Source organism: Nothoprocta perdicaria, unplaced genomic scaffold, assembly GCF_003342845.1.
Source record: "Nothoprocta perdicaria isolate Ctin4 unplaced genomic scaffold, notPer1 scaffold_393, whole genome shotgun sequence".
In the NCBI taxonomy this organism is placed as follows: domain Eukaryota; kingdom Metazoa; phylum Chordata; class Aves; order Tinamiformes; family Tinamidae; genus Nothoprocta; species Nothoprocta perdicaria.
Genome location: NW_020455636.1, coordinates 296,047 through 322,376, shown reverse-complemented (window position 1 = coordinate 322,376; position 26,330 = coordinate 296,047). Strand labels below are relative to the sequence as shown.

General features: G+C 61.8%; 5 protein-coding genes across 5 annotated transcripts; 4 read left to right on the top strand and 1 right to left on the bottom strand.

Moving 5' to 3' along the window:
• Nucleotides 1-14: 14 nt before the first annotated feature.
• LOC112952171 (avidin-like) lies at nucleotides 15-1,160 on the top strand. Its single transcript, XM_026044981.1, has 4 exons — nucleotides 15-86; nucleotides 581-788; nucleotides 894-1,014; nucleotides 1,091-1,160. Exons 1-4 carry the CDS (start codon nucleotides 15-17, stop codon nucleotides 1,125-1,127), a joined length of 438 nt encoding a protein of 145 aa, XP_025900766.1. The 3' UTR covers nucleotides 1,128-1,160.
• A 4,965-nt stretch (nucleotides 1,161-6,125) lies between these two features.
• Nucleotides 6,126-8,218, top strand: LOC112952192 (avidin-like). Its single transcript, XM_026045009.1, has 4 exons — nucleotides 6,126-6,205; nucleotides 6,828-7,038; nucleotides 7,216-7,336; nucleotides 7,425-8,218. Exons 1-4 carry the CDS (start codon nucleotides 6,131-6,133, stop codon nucleotides 7,468-7,470), a joined length of 453 nt encoding a protein of 150 aa, XP_025900794.1. The 5' UTR covers nucleotides 6,126-6,130; the 3' UTR covers nucleotides 7,471-8,218.
• A 3,251-nt stretch (nucleotides 8,219-11,469) lies between these two features.
• On the top strand, nucleotides 11,470-15,263 carry LOC112952170 (avidin-like). Its single transcript, XM_026044980.1, has 6 exons — nucleotides 11,470-11,476; nucleotides 11,958-12,167; nucleotides 12,504-12,574; nucleotides 14,426-14,639; nucleotides 14,969-15,089; nucleotides 15,164-15,263. The coding sequence occupies exons 1-6, from the start codon at nucleotides 11,470-11,472 to the stop codon at nucleotides 15,261-15,263; spliced, it is 723 nt and encodes a 240-aa protein (XP_025900765.1).
• Nucleotides 15,264-18,059: 2,796 nt separating this feature from the next.
• LOC112952169 (avidin-like) lies at nucleotides 18,060-18,731 on the top strand. The gene is made up of 3 exons (XM_026044979.1): nucleotides 18,060-18,303; nucleotides 18,415-18,547; nucleotides 18,698-18,731. The coding sequence occupies exons 1-3, from the start codon at nucleotides 18,060-18,062 to the stop codon at nucleotides 18,729-18,731; spliced, it is 411 nt and encodes a 136-aa protein (XP_025900764.1).
• Nucleotides 18,732-20,593: 1,862 nt separating this feature from the next.
• On the bottom strand, nucleotides 20,594-25,686 carry CREB3 (cAMP responsive element binding protein 3). The gene is made up of 10 exons (XM_026045012.1): nucleotides 25,655-25,686; nucleotides 24,873-25,010; nucleotides 24,518-24,791; nucleotides 24,148-24,260; nucleotides 23,874-23,966; nucleotides 23,058-23,164; nucleotides 22,518-22,586; nucleotides 22,296-22,380; nucleotides 22,073-22,154; nucleotides 20,594-21,790 (listed from the first exon to the last, which is right to left on the bottom strand). Exons 2-10 carry the CDS (start codon nucleotides 25,008-25,010, stop codon nucleotides 21,417-21,419), a joined length of 1,335 nt encoding a protein of 444 aa, XP_025900797.1. The 5' UTR covers nucleotides 25,655-25,686; the 3' UTR covers nucleotides 20,594-21,416.
• Nucleotides 25,687-26,330: the final 644 nt, after the last annotated feature.

The following is a 26,330-nucleotide window of genomic DNA, read 5'->3' as shown; positions in this document are numbered from 1 at the left end:
CTGCAGCCGGGGCCATGGCGAAGCGCCGCGCGGCGCCCGTCCTCGCCGCCGTCCTGCTGTGCCTCAGCGCCGCCGCGGCCAGGAAGGTGAGGGCAGCGCTGCGCCGTGACGGGGTGCAGCGCGCGCGCCCCACGGGGTGACACGCGTGCGCGCAAGGGGGTGACACGCATGGGCAAGAGGGTGACACATGCGCACCCCATGGAGTGACACATGCAAGCAAGGGGGTGACACACGTGTACCCCACGGGGTGACATGCTTGCACCCCATAGGGTGACACATGCACATCCCACGGGGTGACACGCTCGCGCCCCAGGGGGTGACACGCACTCGCCGTGCTCTTCCCAGCTGCTGCAGGGACCGGGGTTTGGGGCCAGCTCTGCCCTGCCACGAGCACGGGGAGGTGCTGGCCCAGCTGGTGACCAGTGTGGCCAGTCCTGGCTGCCTCATGCTGCTGGGCTGGCCAGCACACGTGCCCCACACGGAGGGGCCGCCCCACGGCCACCCTGTCTGTGTGGAGGCACAGCCGTCACCCAGCCCCGTGTGCTGTGGTGAGGCACCGATGTGACTGCTTGGTCCCCAGTGCAACCTGCAGGGCCTGTGGAAGAACCAGCTGGGCTCCAACATGACCCTCTCGGCCCTCGATGCCGAGGGCACCTTCACGGGCTCCTACCACACCGCGGTGGCCGACACCAACAAGCGCATCCTGGTGTCGCCACTGCGAGGGGCCCAGCAGCCGGGCACCAAGGGCCAGGCCACCTTCGGCTTCACGGTGCAGTGGCAGTTCACAGGTGCGGCGGTGCCCTCACACAGCGAGGGGCTCGCGGGCAGCCCCACGGGGGGCCTGGGGGCGCAGAGCCTGAGCCTCCCTCTGCCCTCCATTCGGCCCCGTGCAGACTCTGTCACCGCCTTCGTGGGCCAGTGTTTCGTGGACCATCGTGGGAAGGAGACGCTGGAGACCACGTGGCTGCTGCGGGAGGAGGTGCCGACCCGCAGGGACAGCTGGAAGGCCACCAGGTGAGTGGCTGGCTTGGTCCCCAGCCACGTCGTGGGCCGTCACACGCTCCCCGTGCTGTAACGCGCTTTCCTGCAGGATCGGCACCAACACCTTCACTCGGGTCAAGGGATGAGGAGCTGCGCCGCAGCCTGGTGCATCCCGGCTCTCGCTCCGTCTCTCCTTCTCCACCAGCCCCACAGCGCCGCTGCCCTGCTCTCCTGCCTGCTGTCTGCAGCCTCCCTGCACCCAGGGCCAAATAAACCTGTCTCCGCGCAGAAGCAGTCTATGTTCAGCCTGTCTCCGTTGCCGGCACCGTGCAGAAGGGGTACGGGGTAGGGGAGGGCAGTGCCGTGTCCATCCTGGCACTCTTGTTGCTGCGATGGCAGCAGGACCCTGCGGCCGTGCCACCAACACCCCAGGGACCCCAACCGGCCCCGTGTACCACCGACCTCCTTACGGGGAGGTGAGGATGAGCCCAGGGCGCCGAGGCGCCGAGAGCCGCTCCGTGCACCGCGGCTGCGGGGCGGAGGCCGGCGATGGTGCAGGGGGCACAGGGGACACGAGGGTGCTCGGGGCAGGGAAGGCGGCCGTTTGGCCGTTGGCCCAGGCGACACACACTTCCCTTTGAGCCCCGCAGCGTTTCGCACAGCTGTCTTTGAGCAATGCCCTGCGCAGACAGGTTGCTCCAAGTAACCCCGACGTGTTCCGGTTGCAGAAGCACAAAATCCGCAGAGAGCAGAAATCCAACGGGCAGATCCAAAACCACACGCGGCGGGTCCAGGGGCTGCCTTTGCAGCCCAAATGGCCCAACGGAGAGGGGAGAAGCATCTGCCCAAGGCTCATCGGTGCCTGGATGCACCATCGGGCAGTAAATGGCTGCGGCATGTGGGGCAGGCAAGCATGAGCTGCCCATACCCACAGCTGCTCTGGCGGCGGTGGAAAGCTCTGTGTGGGTGATATATCCCGAGGAGGTGCTGAGCAAATGGTGGAAGACTCACAAGGAGAGAGGGAAGCTGCAGCAAAGCAAGAGCTCGCGCTGGGGAGAGCCCTGAAAGGGCCCGGATGGCTGGATGGTGTCTGCATGGGTTTGGGGGGCTGCTCTGGGTCTGGGTGGGCAGCGGGGAGCAGCTTTCTCTCTGCCTTGCCCTCGCCTCCCGCGGCTCCCCAGGGAGCCCAGCCGCTGGCCGGGCGGCTGCCTGGATGTGTTCCCTGCTGCAGGGCCCTTGCGCGGGCGGCTGATGCCCTCTCCTGCACGCAGAGAACAGTGCCGGGTCGTGCCGCCCGCGGGCTCCCGCCAGCTCGCACCCCTGGCCCCACAGCGGCTGGTCCTTCCCGAGGGACACCCGTGGGTCCTGCCCCACGGCTGGGGGTGGTCCTGCCCCACGGCTCTGCTCCGGCGGCTCTCCTGGAGCTGGGTGTTTCTGGCTGCAGAGGGATGATGTGTCCGTAGCCTCTGCATCCACCCGGCTGCTCCGAGGTGGAGCAGAGCGTCAGCCCTGGGTGTCGGAGCCCCCGGGAGGGCAGGGGGGCAGCCAGGAACTGCTGGGTGCCAGAGCCGCAGGGTGCAGAGCCCAGCAGGAGGTCCCAGTGCTGTGGGTCGGGGAGGCTGCTCTGGGGCTCAGGAAGCGTGACAGGAGATGCCAGGGAAAGGTGGGGGTAAGCGCACAGGGTGACAATATGGGAGGTTTGGGAGCAGGACCAATGTGTGGGGAAAGGCAGGATCAAGTGGCTTCAGGGAGGAAGAAGTGGGGGAAAAAAGGAGCAGGGGATAAAAGGGACATCAGTGGGTGGCCAGGCTGCAGTCAGCATGGCTACATAGACTGGACAGGGAAGGGGAGATTTGGGAGCACGGGGTCTATCTGGAGGGGCCATTTCAGGCCAGACACTGGGGAGCCAGGGAGGCTCTGAGCCAAAGAGGCTATGAGAGACTCCGCGGGGTTTGGGGTCAGCTCCCAGCAGGGTCTCAGCGCTGGAGCAGTCACCAGAGATCTACCTGCATACGTGCGTGACCGTGCATGAAGGTTACCTGAGGAGACAAGGCTCCAGGATGGGTACAGGATAGACTGAGTGTTGTAAGCCAGTTGGTAGAGGGATCCATATAGTATATCACCCATATCTATTTCCCACTAATGCAGCACTACCCTGATCACCAGAGATAAATCATAGAATCATAGAATTATTATGGTTGGAAAGGACCTTAGAGATCATTGAGTTCAACTGTAATTCCCTCCACACCATACCTGTTAAACTACATCCCTAAGTGCCTCATTTACACTTTTCTTGAACACTGCCAGGGACGGTGACTCCATCACTTCCCTGGGCAGCCTGTTCCTCTCCTGTTTGAGAGGCTGAGCGAGCTGGGCCTGTTTTCTTTGGAGAAGAGACGGCTCAGAGGGGATATGATTAATATGTATAAGTTCAGGAAGGGAGAATGCAGGGAGGAAGGGGACARGCTGTTCTCACTGGTGGCCAGCGATAGGACGAGGGGTAATGGCCACAAACTGAAGCACAAGAAGTTCCATCTCCAGGTGAGGAGCAACTTCTTTACTGTTAGGGTGACAGAGCAGTGGAACAGGCTGCCCAGGGAGGTTGTGGAGTCTCCTACTCTGGAGGTCTTCAAAACCCGCCTGGATGCCACCCTGTGCCACATGCTGTAGGTGTGCCTGCTTGAGCAGGAAGGTTGGACTAGATGATCTGTAGAGGTCCCTTCCAACCTTAAATATTCTGAAATATTCTGAAATATTCTATGCTTCACCACTCTTTCTGTGTAGAAATTCTTCCTAACGTCTTGCCTGAACCTCTCCTGACACGAGGCCATTTCCTCTTGTCCTATCAGTAGTTATTATGGAGAACAGATCGACTCTCACCTCACTACAACCTCCTTTCAGGTAGTTGTAGAGAGCAACTGAGTTCTCCTGAGGAGGTTCCCCTGAGCCTCCTCTTGTCCAGACTAAACAACCCCAGCTCCCTCAGCCACTCCATGTAAGGTCTGTGCTCCAGCCCCTGCACCAGCTTCATTCCCCTTCTCTGGACATGCTGCAGCATCTCCAGGTCTTTCTTGCAGCAAGGGGCCCAAAACTGAGCACAGTGTTGGAGGTGCAGCCTCACCAGTGCTGAGTATGGAGGAACAATCTGTTCTCTGGTCCTGCTGGCTACCCTCTTCCTGATACAAACAGGTTGCCAATGGCCTTCTTGGCCACCTGGGCACATTGCTGGCTCATGTGTCAGCCGGCTGTTGGCCAACACTCCCAGGTCCTTTTCTGACACACAGCTCTCCAGCCAGCCTGCCACAAGCCTGCAGTGTTGCCTTGGGTTGCTGCGAGGTTCCAGTCACCTGGGACCTCCCCTGTTGAATTATAAGGGGTTTCTTCTGCTCTCTGTAGATGTCTTCCAGCTCAGGGGGTCAAGTATCTTGAGGAGAACTGTCTGGAAGTTAGAAATCTGGGAAGATGGGGACAGGATGAGTCCTGCTAACAGTGGCACGTGGAGCTACAGCACCAGAGCCTGAGCTGCCTTGGGGCTGTGTGTCCAGGGTGCTGAGCAGGGATACGTGTGTTCTGGGTGGGAGCTCCAGCCCAGTAAGGACTGTAGGACATGGAGGGGGATGAAAGCAACGGGATTTGGGGAGCAGCTTCATTTGCATCCTTTGGAGTTCTGCCCTGAACAAAAACTTCACTTTTTTTTTTTTTTGCCCTGGCAAAAGTGAAGATGTCCCCTGACGGAGGAGCAGCACCAGGATTGCCGAGGCGCTGGGCAGCTTCTGGGAAGCTCGGCCATTCCTAGGGGAGGCAGCTTGGGGGCAGCAGGACACACCGGGCTCTGGGGGAGCTGGGAGCCGCTCCAGGTCGCTGCTCCACCATAAGAGCTGCTGCTCTCGAGCAGCACCGGCTGCTGCAGCAGTTCTTGGAAACTTGTCGTCCAAACCCTGCACGAGGCCACAAACTCATCTCAAAAAGGCGGTGAGCAACACGTCCTGTTCCTTTCTCACGAAACCGAAACAGAAACAGGAACATAAAAAGAAAGCAGCTGTTTTACGGGAAGTCACAGGTTTTGGTGTGCGGCGCTGCAACCCCGGCCCGGCAGGGTGGTGGCAGCGGGTGACAGCCGGGCTATAAAGGGATGACAGCTCCGCCAGCCGCAGTCGTCTCCTGCGATGAGCAGCCGCCGCCACCTCCTCGCCGTCCTCCTCGGAGCGTCCTTGGCTGGAGCTGCTGTGGGAAGCCAGGTGGGAGCGGGAGACGCACGGGGACACGCGGGTGGACACCCCTGCTCCGAGGGGGTGGGACACGAGCCATCCTCGGGGGTCCAGGGTGGGACACGAACCATCCCCAGGGGTCTAGGATGGGACACGAGCCATCCCCAGAGGTCCGGGATGGGACACGAGCCATCCTCAGAGGTCCGGGATGGGACAGCAGCCTTCTCCAGGGGCAGCCCTGCTCCGGGGTGGAATGGGACATGAGCCGTCGCTGGTGGGACACGTGTGGGAACCCCGTTCCAGGGGGGATGGGACAGGGGCCACCCCAGGGGCAGCCCTGCTCCGGGTGGGAGCCCTGCTGGTGGGGAGGGGGTGAAGGAGAGGGGGCCGTGGGGACATGGGCCGTTCCCAGCGGCAGCCGGGCTCTGGGGGGAGCCCCTGCTCCAGGAATCCTGCGCGTGGAGATCCCTGCCCCGCGGGATCTGGAGGATCCCCCTGGGCTCTGTCCGGGGCTGAGGGCTCTCCCTGGACCCCGGGCACACCAAGCACGACATGAGTCCCGCACAGCGAGGCTCGCGCCCCCCCGGACACCGCCCCTCAAAGCAGGTCCCGCCTGTCTGGGGTTTCCGCCTTTAGCTTTTTTTTTTTTTTTTTTTTTTCCCCCCTTCCTCTTCCTTATCCCTTTAATTCTCTTTTCTTTAACTTGGTTTTTGTCTCTGCTGATGTTTCTGAGGTTGCGATGGCTTTATAAATCAGTTGCCTTCAAGAGAAGTGCCTGAGTAGAAAGCATAGCGGGCTCCTGCCCCTGCCCTGCTCCCATCCTCAGCCTCCCCAGGCTCCGGAAAGCAGCTCCTGCCGCTACCAAAACCCTGACCTGGTTTTTTTTTGTTTCTAAATCTATTTGCCAGCCGCCTGAGATTCTCAGAGGGGAAAAGGCCAACATGAAGGAAGAAAAAGGAACGAATACCAAGTGGTGGCTAGACAGTGAGAAGAGGCAACCCGTGAGAAGCAGCAAGGTAACTTTGGTGCTTGCTCCTAGTTGAAGACCTCGAGAAAGCTCATCAGGGATGAGCAAGGAGCGATGCACCTCGCTGGTAAGAGAGAAGCAGCAATAAGATGTAGTGAGGTCAAAAATAGTGTCCAGACAAGTTCAGATGCAAGTAGGCGATGGCAAGTTCTGCTCAGATATTCGCTGTGTGGAGGACAGGGTCAGCTGAAAGTGCCAGGGAGACCTGCCTGGTCACCCCCTCACTTTCCAAGCTCCTCCTGAGAGGAGCCTGGGGGCAGCTGGACCTGATCCTGGTCCCAGATTCAGTCAGTGGTTCCTGTTTATGGAGATGGTGAATCAGAGAGAGAACTTACCAAAGTTTCCCGAGTTTCAGCAGAATTTCAGCACGCTCTCAGGCACTTACCCAGGGTCTGCCACATACAAGGAACCTCTCAGGAGGTGCAAGGAACCTCTCAGGTCGGGAGTGACTCTGAGGGGTCCTCAGAGGGCCTCTTCTGCCCATGAGGAGGTTCTGCCACCAGGCAGGAGAGCTCCATGGGTCTGGGGGCAGCAGACAAGGGCTGTGCCCCCCGCCCAGTGCTGTGTACAGGCCAGCCCAGGGGGACCACACTGGCTCCATCCCCCAACAGTGCAACCTGACTGGGTGGTGGAAGAACGACCTGGGCTCCAAGATGCAAGTGTTCAAAGTGGACAACAAGGGCAACTTCTCCGGCATGTACCACACTGCCGTCTCGAGCGCCCAGAAGCCAATCCAGCCCTCGCCCCTCCATGGGTCCCAGCACTTGGACGATGACAATCAGTGCACGTTTGGCTTCACCGTCAACTGGCAAAGTTTCTCCGGTAAGTAGGGGCAGCAGCTCTGGGTGGATGAGGCAACTCCGGTTGCTTGGCCACCTCTCCTCGCTCTGGCCATCCCCTGTCTGTCTGCTGAGCACCTTGCAGACAGCAGGACGCATCCCCAGACACCCCTTGTCGGGGCAAGCCTGGTGGGCGCTGACGGCCGCTCGGTCTCTGCAGACTCCACAGCTGTCTTCGTGGGCCAGTGCTTCGTGGACGACAAGGAGCAGGAGGTCTTGCAGACAGCCTGGCTCCTGCGCGAGAAGGTCGACCACCTGGACAACGACTGGAAAGCCACCAGGTGAGAACGGGCATCCTGTCCCTAGGGGTGTTTGCCCATCTGCTGGGTGGACACCAGTAGGGTCTGTCATGCATCTGCTTCCCTGCAGGACGGGCCGCAATGTCTTCACTCGGGTGAACCCAAAGGAAGAATAAAAACCTCTCCGACAGCACCTCTGCCAGCCTAGGAAAGGTGCTGTGCCACAGATCTCAGTCCTACCTGCCACGGAGGATGGTGCAATCTTCTGCTTGTCACCTCACTTACCTGTGTGTCACTTCTCACTCTTGTAGCTTAGTACTGCTGCAGGTCTGGGGAAACTGGTGGGCTGTGTGCTGATGCCACCAGGGACTTGGCAGGAGCTCCGCTCAGGCTGCTTTGAGGTTCTTCAGCAAGAAGCTCCTTCCAAACCAGGAGCATCAGAGGCAGGACAGGAAGACCCTGTGTGCCCCAGCTCCTCTCTAGCTGGGACTTGGCTCTCAGCTGGGGCGCTTGCTGTGCTCAGAGCAAGGGCCTTTGCTCAGCGGCTTGCTGCCTCTGAGCTTTGTATGTTGGAGGCAGCTCCCTTCCACACATGGGACCTCATAACACTTCTGAAGCCCACATCAGCTCTGAAAAAAACAATGAGAGTTGATTTTTTTCTCTGATAAGCTCCTCACAAGGGACTCAGGAGCTTCCCCTTCACACTCCATGTTCTCCTACTCTTGGGGACTCTGGTGACGGCGCCACACCAGAAGCTCCAACACCTACTATCACCTCTGCACGAGAGCCACTACAGACATGCAAAGCGGGCGTCTTCCTAGTAAGACTAAGACCTAGACAAAGTAGTCTTCCTCACCTTCACAGTCACCTCCAAACCATCCCTATGAGCAATCCCTAGATGACCTACGTGGCGTAGGGATGCCTCATCCCTCTCTGGTCAGCATTGGGCCCCCCCTGCCCGGGTCCCTCAGCACCCAGGCTGTCTGCCAGCCCCTGTCCTTGCCTCCCCCTTCCTAGCAGGGCTCATACAGAGCATTCCTCCAGACCTGTGTGTCTGCTCGTGCGGCACTGGTGCCCCCACTGCCTGCAGCTTGTGCTCTCCCACAGCCCGGGAGAGCTGCACTTTGGTCTATGCTCGGAAGCTGTTCTCATCTTCAGGGAAAGACCCTCCAAAATGGGAATAAAATGAAGGTTTTATCTTTGGACTCGGTGTAGTGCATTCTGTAGATGGACCCTGGGAAGGCACTGGGAGCACAAGGAGCTGCATTGCCAGCTGCCAGGGAGAGATGGGACCGCACGGGAAACAGGAACAGGAAAGGTCCAGGGGAGCTGGGACCCTCTACGTGTGCGCCCTCACGTCCTGCTTTCCCTTGCCAGGTGCTCCTGCAGCCCTAAGAAATTCTTAGGCTATTTTCAGCAGAGATTTGTCCCTAAGGACCAAGTGCTTCCTGTTCAGGACATTGTGTTAGACTCCAGATAATGCTCTTGCTTGCCCTGCTTGGCGAGTTCCCTCCCTTAGCAGCCCTGGGGGAGCCCCCTTGTAATAGAGGGGGGACCCTGCACCCCTGCTCTGTCCCCTCCTTCTTCCAGTCGGTCCTGGCTGCTTGGTCAACTTGTTCTGCTGCTCTTCAGCCTGCCCTGGCCACAAGAGTGTCTGTGCAGGGACACGGCGGCACAGCGGGAACCCTGTGTGAGGGGATGGGGTGCTGGGTCTGGGTCTGTGCATGGGCACGTGTGCTGAGAGCCGTGACCCCGGGGCCCTTTCGCAAGCAGAGCAGTCTGCCCGTCACACCCAGAGCCCCGCGGTGCCGCTCACGGAAGATCCGGCGCCGAACCTGCCCAAGACCGTCCATGTCATTTACTGGAAACAGGCAGCGCAGACAGGAACAGCCCAGGAAGTGCAGGAACAAGCGCCGCGCGGAGCCGCCGGCCGCCCCGCAGCCCGCTCCGTCCCTGCCGCCCGTGCTGATTTCCAGGAAAGCCAGCTCTGGAGCCAAGGGCGTTCCTCGAGCTCCTGCGCCGGAGCTGCCGTCCCCGGAGCGCTGCCAGCCAGGGCGCTGCTGTGCCCAGGGGCCGGGGCTCGCGCTGAGCTCTCCGCGGCCGCTGCTGCAGGTCCCGGCACCCACATTCCTGGCAAGGTTTTATTAATAGCGCTGGTGGCTTCAGCAAGTTTTTCCGCTTGCATTGGTGGGCCTTGCTGGGGATTTACGTTTTGTTTGCTCTTTGTTTTTCCTCTTTCGGAAGCCTCTCCTGATTCTTAAGCAACCTTGTTTTGTCCCCGTTGCCTCCCTTCCGACTGCAAACTTAGGCAGCTTTCTGGGTCTCTTGCAGCATTTCTGGACGGGCTGTCATTTTACAACTTCTCAGAAGGGAGAAAAATTATGCTGCCCTCAGTCCATGATGTCCTCAAAGCTGCGGCTGCTCTGCTTGAAGTCCCTTTCCAAGGAACCTCCTCATGTCTCTGTGTTCTGAAGTTGCATTTAGTCCAGGCTTTACAAGGACCTTAGGGCTAGAAACATGGGAAGCAGAGGGGTGTGTGGCCAGCTCAGGGGTGCCCCACGTCACGCTTGGGCTGTGCGTCCTGTCCCGGCTGTATTATCAGCACCAAGGAGCAAGGCAGGGAGCTGGCACAAAGAGCTGCACATCTTAAAACCTGCGAGGGCCCCCAACACAGCTGCAAAGCACCCAGGCCCACAGGTTGCCAGCAGGTTTTGGAGCAGGGGTGGCAAGACATGGTGCTGCTGGGCACACGCTGGGCATCAGTGAGCGCATGTGGCTGAGGCTGCTTCCCTGCACGTGTTTTGCCCTCTTCAGCATGGATTGCTAAAGAGCATTTGTTGTTTGAGGAGATCATTTGTTCAGCACCATCATCATCATCACCATATTTTATTGGGGGCTTCTTGGCATAGGTTGAGGTCTTCTTGATGTAGCATGGTGCTCATGTAGGGCCTCAAATCTCTCGAAGAGGACGCTGGTTCCTGACAGTGACGGGAATCCCTGTTGGAAGAGTCCTTGCAGTGGGATCAAGCAAGACGCCCCAGCCCATTGCTGTGAACAGTTCCTGCTGTCCTGCTGGCCATACTCCTCCGTGACCTCTCCAGCACATGCCTGAGCCATTAATGACGATTAACCATATAGAAAACTTCCCTTAAATACCCTCTCCACGTATAGAAGAGTGTCCATCAGCTGTTAACAAGTGCCTTATCCAGGTTCAGCCTGCTCACATCCACAGCACAAGCGCTGGAGGGGAGGGCCAGATTCTCCAGCCAGGCTATTAACTCCCATTCTCAAAGACCATAAACTGGACCACAAAAGCAGGAGGAGTGTCTGAAATTACCTTCCTGTAACCATGAGACAAAGAGCTAACCATAAAAATCCTGAAATAACCTGTTTCAGTGTCAATGACCCAGTGTGCAGTGCCCCAGGGTTCAATGTTAGTTCCATCCTTGACTCAGAAGGGCAGACCTAGAGCTGGGGACTTCCTGGGTGACTCAGGGAATTGGTGGCTAGTTCCTCTGTGTGTGAGCAGAGTCACAGCCCTGACATCTGGTCAAGACCTAGAGAAAACCTGATGCTCATTTTGGTCACCTGTTGTAACTGAAGTCCTATAGCTCTTGCCACGTGGGCCATGTCCATGAATGAAAAGGAAAACCTTGCCAGTCTGCACGGACACATCCTGCTTGGGACTTGTCTGCACCAAAGCCACTTGGGTTCTTGAGCTGGACCCTTTCTGCAGCTTTCCATGGCCAGGCAGGAGTTCATCCCGGTCATGGATGACCCTCTGCCAGCCCCATGGCCCTGCTCTCCCCAGTGTCTCTGGAGAAGACAAGCCACTGAGCCCTGATTTGGGAAGAAATTGCTGCTTTCTATTTTTTTTTTTTTAAGAGTTTCCTACTCAGATAGATGAAAACATCATGGTTAGGAAAACCCACAGAGGGTTTTTTTTCCCTCAAAAAAGGGGATTTAACCCAAAGGGGAAAGACAGTGCAGCATGAGCACAGGAGAAAAGCAGAGCCTAGTCCTCCAGGAACCCTCTCCCTGCTCCTGCTCCCCTCCAGCTGCGTATGGCAGATGTGCAGGGGACAGAGTCAGCCCCCCAACCTCATCCAGCAGAACCCACCAGGGCTTGCACCCGCTCCCCTGCTGTCCTCATCCCCGTGGGGCTGTGCGGCCCCATGGCGAGTGGGGACATCCAGGGGGTTCACGCCAGACAGGATGTCCCCTCAGATGGGTGGGAGATCCAAGTGTCTTATCTGATTTCTCCTTTCACTTTCCGTGTTTGTTTGCTCAGGGCCTTTCTGGGAAAGTCAGTAAGATATACGGGTGAGATAAGAGCCAATTGGCGTTAACTCCTTGGGACATTTGAAAGCAATCAGCACCAAAGCCCCTGTCCCCAGGCCTATACACGGCCACCACCCGTGCTCCCCGGGCAGGACAGCCCGGGGGTTGCGGCATTCCAGCAGCGATTGCCCACACACGTCAGCAGGATGGGCAGACTGGACATGGGCAGACTGGGCATGGGCAGACTCATCCTCGTCCTCGCCCCGGCGGTGGCATCTGTCACTGCTGATGAGAAGCGCAAGGTAACGGAGCTGGCTGCCCCAAGGGGCTCCCCCTGCCGTGTTTTGTGCCTGTCCTGGCTCTGCTGATGGCCCCTTTGCAGTGTGTCCTGTGGGATTCTGGATCAACGACCTGGGCTCCAGCATGACCATCGATTCTGTGAATGACAAGGGCGAGTTCTCTGGCTTGTATCACACCGCCGTGACAGCCACAAGCAACGAAATCAAGATTTCTCCGCTGCAGGGATCCCAGCACCCCAAGAACGAGGTGAACCAGCCCACCTTTGGCTTCGCTGTCAACTGGAGTTTTTCAGGTACTTCTCTAGCTGCTCATGGCAGCCTTTTCCACCCCAAACAGGAGTGAAACCTCCTAAGCTCAAGGAAACCCCTAACCCAGGGGTTGAGAATATCTGCAGAAAGCCCTGCACTCCGTGTCCTGGGTACACCAGTCATCCCTTTCTTATCTTCTCCCCACTGTGTGGAGCCACTCCGTGTCCTTTCCTGGATACAAGCAGCGTGAGGGACCTCTCTTGGACCAAATGGTGCTGTCACCCTACACCCTGTCCCCAGCACACTCCACCTCCCATTCCTTCCCTGCAGACTCCACCACCGTCTTCACGGGCCAGTGCTTCGTGGATGACGACGGGAAGGAAATTCTGAGGACCACGTGGCTCCTGAGACAGGAGGTCGGCAACCTCAAGGAGGACTGGAAAGCCACCAGGTGAGGTTTGGGCAGAGCCCGTGGGTCCATTAGAGCATCTGGAGGGTGCTCTGCTGGTTGCTGATCGTGATGGTCAGCATGGGCAGTACCGGTGGTCCTCTCCTGTGCTGCACGGGGGTCAGAGCAAGAAGTCCCTCCTGGTCTTGGTGCGCCGAGGAGAGAGCGCTCTGTTTCCCTGCAGCATTGGCAGTGACGTGTTCACCCGGTTCCAGTGATGGGACACTCGACCACTGCAGAGGAGTTGTCTGTGCCCTGTGTCCCCCGTGTATTGTGAAAACCTCTGCCCACCGCTCCAGCCTCTCGGTTCTGCATCTCCCACGGACTGCTGGAGGGCAGCTGAGCTGCTCCTCTCCCGTTGCCCCACAGAACTGCTCCATTCACAGCAAAGCCTCGGGGCTGCCAATCTGCGAGCGTCTTGTCTTGTCATTGCTCCCCGACTTTGGGGCAAAGCCAGGCTGGGGCTGCCTGAGGGAGGGCAGAGACAAACCTGCCACCTCTCTGGGACCCCAATGCTGAGCCAGGTGGCTCCAGGAGGTGGCTGCAGCAAGCCAAGATGTGTGCAGCGCCTGTCCTGCGTTGGAGCAGGTCCTCCCAGCAGCTGCTCGTCTCTGCTGGAGGAAAAGGCGTCAGTAACTTTGGCAAAGACCACTAACCATCATCCCAGTGTGGGTCTGGGTGGTCTAATTCCCGTGTTAACTTCAGCACAGTCCCAGGGGGGCCTGTCAGCACTTGCAGTGCTGGGGGATTGCACTAGCACTAGCACTTGCAATTGTGCAAGCACTTGCATGGATTAGCTGTGGGGTGTCCAAGAGCCGTACAAGATTTGCAAGCTGCCACTGCTTCCAGACCCAGGAAAAGCCCAGCAACTGAGAAAAGCAGCAGAAACCTCTAACAGAGAAGGAAATTATCATTAGGACAAAATCCCTGGAGAAAAGGTGCATTTTTTTGCATCTGGGGAGGAGAGCTGGTGGGGCCGTGCACCCCAGCATCACTGCATGGGGCAGTGGGACATGGCAGTGGGACAGTGGCAGTGCTACAAGTGCTCCGTGCAGCCCCTGCCGGCCCCATTGCCAGGAGTGGGGCTGGCAGCGCCGTGTCCCCAGGCCCCACAGCCCCTGTGCTGCCCAGCCCGGGCCCGGGGCTGCGCAAACAGTGCCAGGGCTGGCAGCCCCGGGCCGCGCTATGTATAGCGGCCGCGCGGCGCTGGCTGGGTCACGCAGACCTGCTGGCCGCGCGCGCCCCGGGCGCCCTGCCACCAGCGCCCGGCTCCCCGCGACCTGCTGCCCACGGGCTCCGGTTACGGCCGCGGGGCTATAAAGGAGCCGGGGACAGGTGGGCACGGGAGCCCTGCAGCCATGGGGAGCGTCGCGCTCGCCCCGCTCCTGCTCCTGCTCGTGGTGCCCGCACCACGTGCCAGTCCAGCCAGCAGGAAGGTACTGGGGCTGGCGCAGTGGGAGCGTGGTCTGGGATGTGGTGTGAGCAGCCGGGGCTCCTCGCCTTGGTGCCTTTTCCAGCCAGGACAAGGGATGCAGGCGGGGAGCTTTGGTGCTGCAAAGCATGGGCTCGGGAGGTGACGGGAGCAGAACAGAAAGGAGGAACATCCCCCCTGCCACCACCGTCCTCTTGCTCACGCACAGGCTCCCTGTGCCACACTGCGGGTGGCAGCTGCAGCTCGCTGGGGGAGCAGGGAGAGCTGCCGTTCCCGCATGGTGCCTGTCGTATCCGAACTGCAGCTGGGGGCACCTGGGGATGGACAACAGCCCCTGGAGGTGGGGAGGCAGCCAGGTGCCCTGGCGGGCCACAGGTGCCTTTGTCCGGTGCCTGCACAGCCCCTGTTTGTGCCCCTTGCAGTGTGACCTGAGCGGGCTGTGGAGGAACGAGCAGGAGTCGCTGATGGAGATCTCGGCGCTGCGGGACGACGGCAGCTTCCAGGGCGAGTACCTGACGCGGGTGAGCCTGTCCGGCGGCTGCATCCGCGCGTCCCCGCTCAGCGGCGCCCGGCAGGAGCTCGGCGAGGCGGCCTGGCCCACGTTCGGCTTCACCGTGCGCTGGGAGAAGTTCTCCAGTAGGTGCTGGGCGGCGCGGGGATGGGCACGGGGCAGGGATGGTGAGTGGGGCAGGCACCACGGTGGGCGCGGGAGACCCGGATCTGCCTTGTGCAAAGGGCGGTCGTGCGTCTGAGCAAGGGGAAGAGGTTGGGGAATGGGGGAATGGAGGGGGACTCACTGCACGGGGGGTGGGATGGCTGCAGCACCCTGGACAGGGTGGCTTGAGCAGCCTTGCACCCGCCTGTGGGGTTGGCGGGGTCCAGCCCAAGGGACTCCCGGGGGTCCCGGTTGTGACGTGCTCCCTGAGCCCGGGCACCGTCCCCGTCCTCCTGCCCGTTTCCCGCAGACGCCACGGCCGTCTTCGTGGGACAGTGCTTCGTGGACACGGGTGGCAAGGAGGTCCTGGCCACCACCTGGCTGCTGCGTGAGCCCGTGGGCTCCTTGCAGGAGGACTGGAGAGCCACGAGGTAGGGAGAGAGTCCCTGTGCGGGCAGCCCCAACCGGGCCACCGCTGGCGGCCACAGCTCTCCGCTTCCCGCAGGGTGGGCAGAAACGTCTTCACGCGCAAGCGTGGCCACAAGGGGAAGATCCCCCAGAGCTGGGACCCCTCCTGCGAGGACAGCCCATCGCCCATGCCGTGAAGGGACCTCCAGCAAGAGTCCCGCCAGCCCCACGCTGCCTCCCCACGTGTCCCCACCGCGCGCCCGGGCTCCCTCTGCCGCGTCGTGGTCCCTGCCAGGGGCAGGCGCCATCCTGCCGCTGCCTGCACAGGACCCCATCTGGATGCTGCACAGGATCCCATCCGGATCATGCACAAAACCCCATTTGGATGCTGCACAGGATCCCATCTGGATGCTGCACAGGACCCCACCCAGATGCTGCGCAGAACCCCATCTGTATGCTGCACAAAACCCCATTTGGATGCTGTCCAGGATCCCATCCAGATGCTGCACAAGATCCCATCCAGATGCTGTGCATGACCCCATCTGGATTCTGTACAGAACCCCATCTGGATGCTGTGCAGGACCCCATCCGGATGATGTGGAGGATCCCATTCGGATGCTGCACAGGATCCCATCCAGATGCTTCACAGGACCCCATCTGGATGCTCAGCATGTGCCCCAGCTGGGTCCTCCTGCAACACCCATGACTCCTGTGCACCAGAACCAAAATGAGCCTCCCCTCCCCAAAATATTATCTCACACAGTTGCCTTTTTAAAACCTCGCCTTCGTTCACGCTGATGCTGCTTCCCTCTCCAAAGCCAACGGGTCCCCGGCAGAGGCGAGGGCTGAGGGCTGTTTCTGACCAGCACAATCCATCTCCAGAGGCATCAGAGTTGCTCCCTGCATCCAGCTCCCTGCTCACACTGCCCTCCTTATCCTAATCCCAATTTGCCCTGCTCCTCAGCTGCCTGTCAGTGGCAGGGATCCCTCCCGTGTCCCAGTCAAGCTGCCAGGCTTGCAGCAAGCAGGCAAGCCCTCTGTATCCCTCCCCAGCAAGCCCTATGTGTCCCTCCCCGGCGAGCCCCCTGTGTCCCTCCCTGCCAGGCATTTTTGCAGCCCTGGACTATCCATACATCCCACACACTTGAGTGCAGAGTGGGGCCACATGTGTGAGCCGTGTCCCATCACCTCCAGCCCCCAGCAATGCCCATCCCAGGAGGTCTCACAGCAAAGGTACTGGGGGCAGCAGGTGCGAGACCTTCCACTCCCTGTTGTAACCAGGAATTTGGATGCATCCAGGACAGCAGTTGAGTTTAGTCAGCTGTTTTCAAGCCGTTTTTTTGGCAGGTTTCTCTCAGCCTCTTCCGCAACCACAGGACAAATATAGCCCCACATGGGGTGATTAAATGTGCAAGCGGAACACGCCGTCCAGTCTGGCGGGCGAGATCCGCCAAGGGCTCGGAAACGCAACCTGTCCCGACACCCTCCATGGGCCAGCAGTGCTGTCAGATGCAGGGACACTCACGGGCCCGCCGGCACCTCGCATGGAGCAAAGGGACCCTGCCTATGTGCAAACCCTCGGCCAGCAGCATCCTGAAAGGACCGTGCACAGCCCACAGGGCAACAGCAAAACATCCCCCATGTGGGTGCAGGAGGAGAGGGAAAGGTGGATTGAGAGCCTGATCCTAGGAAAAGTCTTTTGAAAATGCATAAAGGACAACACAAATAGTGAAGGGGTGAGAAGAGAGATGTTTTCTGCTCAGTGCAGCCTGCAGGATCCCGTCCCGGGGATGAGGCACCTGGGGTGCACCAGGGCTACTGGCTGGCACTGGGCATGCAAGGGGCTCTGCCGCAGCAGCCTTCCCGCTGGAGAGGGATCCTCCTTGTCCATAGCACCCACCCGGGAGCTTCCAGCCCCGCGAGCCAGACGGGTGCTTGTCTGTTCCCACCCCAGAGACGCCACAACTCGTTACACTCACATTTGGGCAATCGCATCCCACCCTAATGTCCACATGCAGTGGGCTGCTGTGCCCGCTGCAGCGCTCGGGGACGCAGCCCGGAGAGGTGGGGAATGTCCCCTGCGCGGCGTGCACTGCCCCTGCGCCCGCTGCGTCCCCTCGCCTCGGGCAGGACCGTGGCCGAGCTTAGTCAGCTGTTTCCGAGCACGGGCTTTGGCAGCTGAAGCCTCTTCCTCAGCGAAAGCACAAACGCAGTGTCCCCGGTGGGCGCGAGGGTGGATATTGGTGCTCACAATGTGCTGTCCAGCCTGGGTGACACCAAGGCGTGACTGGGGTGCCATCCCCGGCCATGCACCAAAGCTCGGGCGGCGCGAGGGATGGAGCCAGCAAGGGCTTCCAGCCCCAGGTTCTCCGGAAATGAGATTCCAAGCAAGGAAGCTGATTTTTTTTTTCCAGGTTGCTATTAGGCCGGGACCTTAAAAACAGAGAGGAAAACAAGGGTGGCACCTGAGCAGAGCAACGAGGGGTGATTTCTGCAGGCCGCAGAGACCCTCTGCCATCCCACACAGGGCAGGGAGGCGAGCGGGGATTCGACTCCCATAACTACCAGCTCCAGTGCCCCGTCCCCCTCTCCGGCAGCTCGGGAGGCTCCGTGGGAGCCGGGACGGGGCTGCCCGGGGGGACGAGGCTGCACTATGTATAGCGGCCGCGCGGCGCTGGCTGGGTCACGCAGACCTGCTGGCCTCCATGGCGTTCCCGGGCGCCCTGCCACGCGCCGCGCGGCCGGCGGCTCCGGTTACGGCCGGGGGCTATAAAGGGGCCGGGGGCAGGCGGGCGCGGGAGCCCCGCGGCCATGGGGAGCGTCGCGCTCGCCCTGCTCCTGCTCCTGGTACTGGAGCCGCACACTGGCCTGGCCAGCAGGAAGGTACTGGGACTGCAGGAAGAGGCTGGGAAGGAGGGGAGGCTCCCGCTATGGACACCGGGAATTGCCCTGGGGAGCTCCCGGCCGAGCCGCTGCGCTGGCAAAAGCCCCCGATGGCGGTGGCGTCCCCAGCCCCTTGCCTCGCCTCGCAGTGCGTCCTGTCCGGCTCGTGGCGGAGCGACGACGGCGGCCGCGCGGTGGTGTCCGTGCTGGAGCCCGACGGCAGCTTCCTGGGCTCCTACGTGCCGGCGGCGGGCGGCCCGCAGGCCGTGGCGTGGCCGCTGAAGGGGGTGCAGCAGGACGTGGCGCTGGCGGCGCAGCCCGTCTTCTCCTTCCTCGTGCACCGGGGGCCGCACGGTAGGCGGTGGCAGGGACGGCACGGGACGGGGTGGGCTGGGATGCAATGGGATGCGATGGGGAGGCCCGAGCGGCGCCCATGGGACAGCTCAGGCCATGCCGCCCTCGCAGGGGCGCCCGGCGGCAGGACCACGGCCTTCGTGGGCCAGTGCTACGTGGACGAGGCGGGCGAGGAGGCCCTGCACGCGCTGTGGCTGCTGCGCGACGCAGTGCAGAGCCCCGGCCAGGACTGGAAGGCCACCAGGTGAGCGGCTGCCACCCCCGTCGGGGCCGCCGCGGCCAATGCGCCTTGTGTAGAAACCCCCATCCCGGGGGGAAAAGGGGCCCTTGGCTTTGGGCGGGAAGGGGAGCCCCTCTGCTGCGGCCCAGAGCCGCCGTGACGGGCGCCCCGCAGGATCGGCACCAGCGTCTTCACCCGGATCAAGTGACGGCCACCGGGAAGCCCGGCGAGCAGGGCCACGGTCGCGGGGAGCTGCCCGTCCTCCTGCCGCTCGCGGCCCGGAGCCCCTCCATCGGCCCAACGGGAACGCGGCGCAGCGGCGGGAAGTAAAGCGTTTGGAAGGAAAAGCGGTTCCTGCCTCTGTGTCCTGCCCCGACTCAAACCCGTGCAGGGAGGCCCCTTCCCTAGGGAGATGTGCAGGAAGCCAGGGCATCCCACGGCCTGCCACAGAGGCGGGAGCTCCCGCGGGGACCACGCAGCTGGTCCCGGCTCCCTGGGGAGCTGCCGGAGACGCTCGGGGCTATGCCCATGGCTGCGGCAGCCCCAGGAGCGCTCCGGGAGGAGGCACGGGCACCACGGCCAGCCGGACGCAGCCCCGGCCTGGGGATCCCCCCTGTTGCTGCTCCTGTTTCCACCAATATCCAGCAGCTGGTGCTCGTGGATCAAGATACGCGGCCTTAGGGAGGGCCGCGGCTGCTGTTGGGGAGGGCAGGACTTCCTTCCTCTTCCTGGTCTCCGAGCCAGGGAGAAGGGGCGTGTAGCTCCCCCAACCCCGTGTCCTTGCGAACAAGCCTCGGTTCCCACTTTTATAACCTCTGTTGAAACACATGCCCTCAAGGAAGGAAACACGGAGCTGTCAAACGGAAAAGAGAGGGTTTCTGTCTCGCACCGCCAGTGCCAGAGGCAGGAGCAGCCTGGTGAGGCCTCCTGGTTCTGCTCTGCCCGGCCACGCTTCGCAGCAGCGGGAGGGCACGTACCCATCCCCAGGGCAGCTCTGTGGCTGCTCTTCCGACCAAAGGCAAAATGAAATTACTGGCAGTGCTGTTACACAGAGGGTTGGGTGAAAACAGGCTGCGTTCATGTAGGGCCCTACTGCCTTTCTGCCAGTGGGAAACGGGCCACGTTCTGGACTAGAAGAGCTAATGGGGACTCGGGCCCCAGCCCCACACCGGCTGCATCCAGAACGCAGGGGAGATGACACGAATGCCAGTGGTGGAACAGCACGGGGACCAGCAGAGCAATCGTCCCCCAAGGCCGCCTGTGCAGACACATCCCAAGGGCAGCACCCGAGCTGGCTCTGGCCTCCAAGACAACCCAGCCTCTCAATCTGTGCCCCATCACAGCATCCCTGTACTAAAGGACCAGGCCCTTGTGCCAAGAGCTGCTGTTGAGAGGCCTTGGCCGCGGAGCCCCATCTGTTTCCCTGGCACCCAGCCTCCTCTCAGAGCAGGATCTTTTTTCCAAGCAGGCCGAGCAAAGCAGCCAAGACCATGGCGCATGGGGGTGCCCCATTGCCCCTAGCCACCCACCAGCCCAGCAAGCACCACCGCTCGCCCCACAGCCCCAGCCCTGCCTGGGCACTGATGGGGATGGGTAGGGACAGGCTGTTCCAGGCCCCCTTGTTTCACTTGCAGCCCTCAGCGGGAGCAGGGACAGGACAGGACAGGAGAGCAGGGCCCGCACCGCGCCACCTTCGCGTCGCTTCCTGCCACGGTGCCGCTCGGCGGTTACGAAAGCGGAGCCGGGGCAGCCGCGGCCCCTCGCGCTTCCTCCGCTGGGTTCCGCCATGCACCCCGCTCCAACACCACCCCGAGGGCGCGGAGGAGCTGCTTTATTTACATGTCATTAACATGGTAACGTCATGGAGGACCTGCTTTATTTACACGTCATTCACATGGAAACATCTTCACCAGCTGAGAAGCGGTGCAGGCGAGGAGAGCGGCTGCGCGGGGCCGCCCTCGCGGGGACCCCAGCCCCAGCTCACGGTGCTTCCGATGGGCCTTGCGGCCGCCGGCCTCCCCGTGCAGGGCCGGGGGGCTTGTGCCCACGAGGACATGGGGCCAGGAGGCTGGGCTGCCTGCGGAGCCGGCAGGAAAGCAAGCAGCTCTGCTGCTCTCTGCCGCTCCTGCTTTGGCTGCCCGGTACGAGCCTTGCCCCTTCTCCCCGCTGGAACTCCGGAGTCCTGCTCCCGGGCTCGTGGAAAGGGTAGCCCCAAAAAGCTGGATGGGCGACAGGTGCCTGCACAGCTGGGAAAGGGCTGCCCCCTCCCCAGGTGCACCAGGAGCTGCACTGTGCCCATGGCTGGCGCGAGCAGGAATGGGGGGCATGCAGCGCCTGCGCAGGGGCCGGGCACTCCGAAGGGTACCGAAGGCTGGCAGCCAGCCCAGCACGCCGCACAGAAATGAGGTGACAACAGGGGACAAACAGACCCCCGTGGCTGCCACACACAGCAAGGAGTACAGGCCTTGGCCTGTCCAGCTCTACCCAGCCGCGGGGAAGCGGGGCAGGGCGCCTGCCCATAGGCACAGCAGCTCTCTGGCCCTGCAGATGGGGCATCACCGGGTGCCCTCAGCCCCACACACCAGCCCTTCCCCAGTGAGCCCCGCCGTGAGCAAGGGCCACAGGCCACGTGGGCAGCACAGCAGGAAAACAGCAGCTAGATAGGAGCTCCCCGAGGCTCCTATCTCACCTCATCTCCGACAGGCGCCTGTTATGGACACACAGGGCAGTGTGGACCAGCAGGTCACCTCTAACATGACAAACCTGCTGAGCTGCCCGCAATCAGGGAGTATCTAAAAGCATCTGCTTTGATAGATTAGCTGGGAACACAGTTTTCTGTCCGTCACTTCTCGACAGGGTGCCCGGCAGGGCCCTGGCAGGGGAGATGGGGTGGTCACATCTCATCGACGCGGTGCGGCTGGATGACCACGCTGGCAGTGCGTTCCACCCACTGCTGCCTCTTGGCTTCCCAAGGTGCCGGTGCTGCCGAGTGCTGGGCAGCGCTGCCGGGGCGCTGCTCCTGCGGCTGCGGAGGGCCCAGCTCCGAGCCCGCTGCCACCGGAGGGTCGGAGGAGGAGTTGCTGTTGAAAGAGGACCTGGGGTTGGGCTTAGGTAGGTTCTGCCCCTCTTCCCGGGACTGGTTGAGGAGGCCCAAAAGCGAAGGGTCTTCAGGCTCTGGACTAAGCGTCTCCAGCGCAGCGTCCTCCTGCACGTCAGGTGCTGCCTGCCAAACCTGGCTGGGGAACTCGCGGATCTGCCGTGACAGCACTGCAAGAGAGGCAGAGGCAGCCTTGTCACCCCTGCACACGGGGGACACGAGCTGCCACGGGCCTGTTCTGAGCACAGGACACCACAGAGAAGACATTCAAACAACGCTGCACAGCCACCAGGCACGAGCACCTGAGCAGCTCCATCACTGTCCAGAGAGCAAAGCCAAACCCAAATCTACCCCCCCAGGCAAGGGGCTGCTGCCAAGAGCTCCGTCTCTGAAGGCTCTGCCCTGGAGGGGGACACTTCACTTGGAGTTGTCCTCATCTCCCAGGCACTCACCTCGGAGCTCCGGCTGCGGCCCTCTGCTCCCAAAGGAATAGAGGCTGGGAGAGAGAATGAGGCAGAAGGACAGAACGAGGACCTGGAAAGGGAAAGAGAAGCCATGAGCAAAGCCCTCCTGACCCTAGGGCAGGCACAGGCATTGCTAGCCACCATGAATACCGCTCACCAAACTTGTGGTGACAGAGACCCCTTCAGAGAGGCTGGGGCTGAAGCCACTCACCATAATGCAAGTGCTGGCCGTGGTTGTTTTGGTCGTGGACTGCCTCACCAGCGCCTGCAGCTTCCGCAGCTGCTCAAGCAAGGACCTGCAGGAGAGCAGGCAACGCAGATTAATGCGGTGGCTGGAGCAAGAACTTCCCCTTTTGCAGCCAGAGACTGATAACAGTCATGAGAAGAGCCTTCCACACCACACCCCAAGCCACGTCCCACAACAGCAACTCACATGTTCTGCTTCTGCAGCAGCTGCACCTTCTTCTGCAGCTCGTGGTTCTGAGCTGTGCAGGCTGCCACCCTGCCCGGGGCAGACGAACAGCGCCGGGGAGACACAGAGAGGGTTTGTTAGGCAAGAGCAGGCCCTTCCCGGAGCCCCTCTGCAAGGAATCAGCCACCACCTCCATGGGTGGCTGGGACGGACACTGTTGGTAGTGCAAAGCCCAGGAATGAGGCTGCACACGAGCTGCAGGGTGGGATGAGCCCTGACCCATCCCTCGGTTCTCCTGTGATGGTGCCTGCTCCGAGCAGCACAGCCGGCAGCCCGGCAGGTGAGCGGTGCCGGGCCACATGTGCTACGTGGGCCCTGCCAAGCCAGCACTCTGCTCAAAGGGAACAAGCCCCATGCCACCCCAAGGAGCAGAGCAGGCCGTTTGCCCAGCTTCTGGCTGTAGCTCTTCTCAGAAGACTCAAACTACAGACTCAGCCTCGCTTTCTACCCATGGTTGCGAGACCCCAGCAGCAGCAGAGCGCTGCTGCCACGAGCAGGTACCTGTTTTCCAAGCCATCCACATAGATCTTCTTCCTGCGGCGACTATCCTGGGCTGACTGCTTGTTTCGGATCTTCCGCCGCACCTTCTTCAGGAGCCGCTCTTCAGCCTGCAAAAGCACCCAAGGGAGGTGGCACCTCAGCCCCAGCAGGACCTGGGCACCTCTGAGCGCTCACCCCTGGTGAGAAGGGCAGCAACCCGGGTGCTTTTGCCTCTGTCCTCCCCCAAACCATTGCATGAACTACATCGGCTAGAGGGCAAACTCTGGCCTGCTGACACAACCAGCAGTTGCCCAGTGTACCAAGAGCGAGGTGAAAAGACACAGGGCAGCAGGCAAGCAGCAGGCAAAATGCTGAAGGCAGCAGCAGTGCAACTGTCTCTGCAAACAGCCTGAAAGCAGCCAGGCTTCTTGCTGCTCTCTGTGCCCCTGCGGGCAGCTCAGGGTTACGGCTGAAGGGTATTTCTCCCTGCTGGAGATGCCCTGAACAGCGGTACATCTTTCCACAGTGTTCCAGCCTCTGTCCTGCAGAGAGGAACCCCTCACCACAAGACACCACACCATCCCCAGCAGCTAACAGGGTGGCTGCTCTGCATTTCTTGGCTATGAAAAACCTGCTTTGCACATGGACCCCCTGGCCCTCGAAGGGATCCAGCTTCTCTGGCCCTGCCTGATGGTGCCTAAATTCAGCACACAACGGGCTAATACTCTCAGCAAGTTCCCGTCCTGCATTTTAACCCCCCACCCTGCCTAAGGGTTCCCGGAGCCGTTCCCACACGCTGAGGTGGTTTTGGAATTACGAGCCGTCGCAAGGACTCACTTTGGTCAGCGGCAGACTGGTGGGTAACGAAACCCCCTCTTTCTCCAGCAGCTGCCTCTCCTCTTCTGTCAGGATGAGCTCTGGGAAGTCGAACTAGGAAAAAGCCCAAAGGGGCCTCCTGAGGATCCCAAGGATCAGGAGCACAGCCCAGGGCACAGCGGGGCATGTAGAAGCCCCAGTAGCATCGCGTTCTCCTCAGAGACACCCCCACAGTGAGGGGAGAAGGGGACAAGGCAGACAACGGGACACAGCTCTGTGCCCTAGGAGTCAGTACCTGCATGGCGGCTCCAGACACATACTGGGGTCCAGCATCCACAGCGACAGCAAAAGGAAAAGCCGAGTCCTCTTCCAGTGTCTCAGCTGGGGTTTCTAAACCTGTCCATGTCTCTAGGGAACGAGAGAAGGGTCAAGCCCCAGGCCTCGATGAGGCAGCAGAGACATTCCCACCTCCTAACCTTCCAACCTTAACCACTCTGTCATGCTGTTGCATCCCTGGCCAGCCGCTTTTAGCACTATGAGACCATGCTGGAACCAAGCTGGTTCCCTCCATCACAGTCTGTGACCCACATGAGATAACCCTACACTGTCCTGTTTTCCTGCTAGGCCCAGCGCTGCACATTGCTGGAATGGAGAGCCTCACTTACCAAGGTCAATGGAAACATCTCCTTCTGCCACCTCAGACTTCACGCTCTCCAGCACGGGCCCATCCTGATGAAGGGAGTAATTGTGATCAAACTGCACGACGTCTGAGCTCCGAGGGCTGCTGGCAAAGTCACTGCCAGGGCTACGGGACAAACTGTGGTCCTCGGAAATGCCGCTGTCACTGTCAGCAGGGGAGTAACGCGGCAGCACTGGCTCATCGACAAAGGGGCTCAGCAGGGAGCTGATGAAGGTGTCCATCTCCTTGTTGTTCAGGAACTGCAGAGGAAAAGCTTCCACTCAGCAGGGAGCCAGAGCTTCCAGACCACAACCACCAGCAATCCCTCCGGAAAAACCCACCTCGGGCTCCGAGAGGCCCCACTCTTCCAGCAGGCTGTTCTCCTCCCCCAGTATTTCAGTGCAGGGAGCATCGTCCTTCAGCAGAAAGTCGAGCAGATCCTCCTCTGCCAGGGCAGCCAAATCCTCCGAGCTCGACATCTGAATAAAAGAGCCAGGATCAGTGCGGGCCCCAGGGAAAACGGCAGCGGGTCCCCGGGAGGTCACTGCCCTGCTGCGTCTCCCCACGCAGGGAGGAGCGCTCAGCACCCCACGGAGATGACACTGTCCCAACAAGGCCATGGTGTCACCCGGCCTGGCTGTCCCTGCCGAGCAGGAACGGGCCGTGGGGATGAGACACCACCTGGAGGGCAGAGCTGCTGGAAAGCCAGGGAAAGCGGAAGGGCCGGTGGCGCCGTTAGGTTTTGGGATGTAGCTGACAGGTGCCACAGCTCGGAGCAGGGGAAACTGAAGGCAAGGAAGGGACGGTGCGGCCCACGGCGGGGCAGGGGCCGCCCCCGGACCCGGTACCGGCCCGCGGCGGGGCGGGGGCCGCCCCGGCAGCTCCTTCCTACGTGGCAGGGGCGGCCGCCGCAGCGCGCCCGGTACCGGCCGGGGAGGCGGCCGCTCGGCGGGCCCGGCTCGCGGCTCGCTCCGGCAGGGAGGGGGGCGCGCCCGGGCCCCCAGGCCGCTCTGCAGGCGCAAGGGGACCCGCAGCCGCCGCCCACTCCCACCCGGGGGCTGCCGGCGCCCGCCGGCTCCGGGGGCGGGGGGAGCCCGGACGCCGGCGGCCCCCGGCCCCTTACCTCCGCCGGCAACGCTTCCAACGCACCACGGATGACGTCAGCGCCTTCCCAGCAGGCCGCGCGGGTGGGGGGGGAAAGGAGGAGGGAACACAGGGCAAAGGGCGGGGGCGTGTGGATGATCTGGGGGCGTGTCCACGGCATATGGGCGTGGCCTCACCCGTAGGGGGCGCGGCCGTGGCCTCGGGGGAGCGACTCGTCCCTGAGGGCGTGGCCTTGTGCATGGGGGCGTGGCCTTGCGCGTGGGGGCGTGGTCCTGTGCATGTGGGTGTGGCCTGCCGCACGGGGTGTGGCCGCGGCGGTGCGGGCGGCGCATGCGCGCGCGTGGGCGCGGCGCGGCGCGGCGGGGCGGGGAGCGGAGCGGAGCGGAGCCGCCGCAGACGCTCGGCGCTCGCGGCGCTCCCGGCGCGCAGCTCCTGCCCGCGCACAGGTAGGAGGAGGCGGCGCGCGCGGGGCTCCGCTCACCCGCCCTCACTCAGCGGCCACGGGGGCGGCCCGCGGGCAGGGTCCTGCTGCCGGCGGCACCGTTTGCCCCGGGGCCCGCGGGGCCGCCGGAAAGGCGGTTCCCCTCCGTGCACGAACCCGTGTGGAGACAGCGAGCCGAGCGGGGCCGGAGCGGGGAGCGGAGCCGGGGCTTCCCCGGGGTCCCGAGCGGGTTCCCGCAGCGCAGCTCGGGTCC

What these genes read in the sequence shown, in the direction of transcription:
- LOC112952171 (XM_026044981.1), top strand. Translation starts at nt 15, where the DNA reads ATGGCGAAGCGCCGCGCGGCGCCCGTCCTCGCCGCCGTCCTGCTGTGC. An exon ending in GGTGCAGTGGCAGTTCACAG is followed by an intron (nt 789 to 893) that starts GTGCGGCGGTGC and finishes GGCCCCGTGCAG; the next exon opens with ACTCTGTCACCGCCTTCGTG. An exon ending in GACAGCTGGAAGGCCACCAG is followed by an intron (nt 1,015 to 1,090) that starts GTGAGTGGCTGG and finishes GCTTTCCTGCAG; the next exon opens with GATCGGCACCAACACCTTCA.
- LOC112952192 (XM_026045009.1), top strand. Translation starts at nt 6,131, where the DNA reads ATGAAGGAAGAAAAAGGAACGAATACCAAGTGGTGGCTAGACAGTGAG. An exon ending in CAACTGGCAAAGTTTCTCCG is followed by an intron (nt 7,039 to 7,215) that starts GTAAGTAGGGGC and finishes CGGTCTCTGCAG; the next exon opens with ACTCCACAGCTGTCTTCGTG. An exon ending in AACGACTGGAAAGCCACCAG is followed by an intron (nt 7,337 to 7,424) that starts GTGAGAACGGGC and finishes GCTTCCCTGCAG; the next exon opens with GACGGGCCGCAATGTCTTCA.
- LOC112952170 (XM_026044980.1), top strand. An exon ending in TGTCAACTGGAGTTTTTCAG is followed by an intron (nt 12,168 to 12,503) that starts GTACTTCTCTAG and finishes GACGACGGGAAG; the next exon opens with GAAATTCTGAGGACCACGTG. An exon ending in GCGCTGGGAGAAGTTCTCCA is followed by an intron (nt 14,640 to 14,968) that starts GTAGGTGCTGGG and finishes CGTTTCCCGCAG; the next exon opens with ACGCCACGGCCGTCTTCGTG.
- LOC112952169 (XM_026044979.1), top strand. Translation starts at nt 18,060, where the DNA reads ATGGCGGTGGCGTCCCCAGCCCCTTGCCTCGCCTCGCAGTGCGTCCTG. An exon ending in CGTGCACCGGGGGCCGCACG is followed by an intron (nt 18,304 to 18,414) that starts GTAGGCGGTGGC and finishes CCGCCCTCGCAG; the next exon opens with GGGCGCCCGGCGGCAGGACC. An exon ending in CAGGACTGGAAGGCCACCAG is followed by an intron (nt 18,548 to 18,697) that starts GTGAGCGGCTGC and finishes GGCGCCCCGCAG; the next exon opens with GATCGGCACCAGCGTCTTCA.
- CREB3 (XM_026045012.1), bottom strand. Translation starts at nt 25,010, where the DNA reads ATGTCGAGCTCGGAGGATTTGGCTGCCCTGGCAGAGGAGGATCTGCTC. An exon ending in TGTCTGGAGCCGCCATGCAG is followed by an intron (nt 23,967 to 24,147) that starts GTACTGACTCCT and finishes GCTTTTTCCTAG; the next exon opens with TTCGACTTCCCAGAGCTCAT. An exon ending in GTGGATGGCTTGGAAAACAG is followed by an intron (nt 22,587 to 23,057) that starts GTACCTGCTCGT and finishes TGCCCCGGGCAG; the next exon opens with GGTGGCAGCCTGCACAGCTC.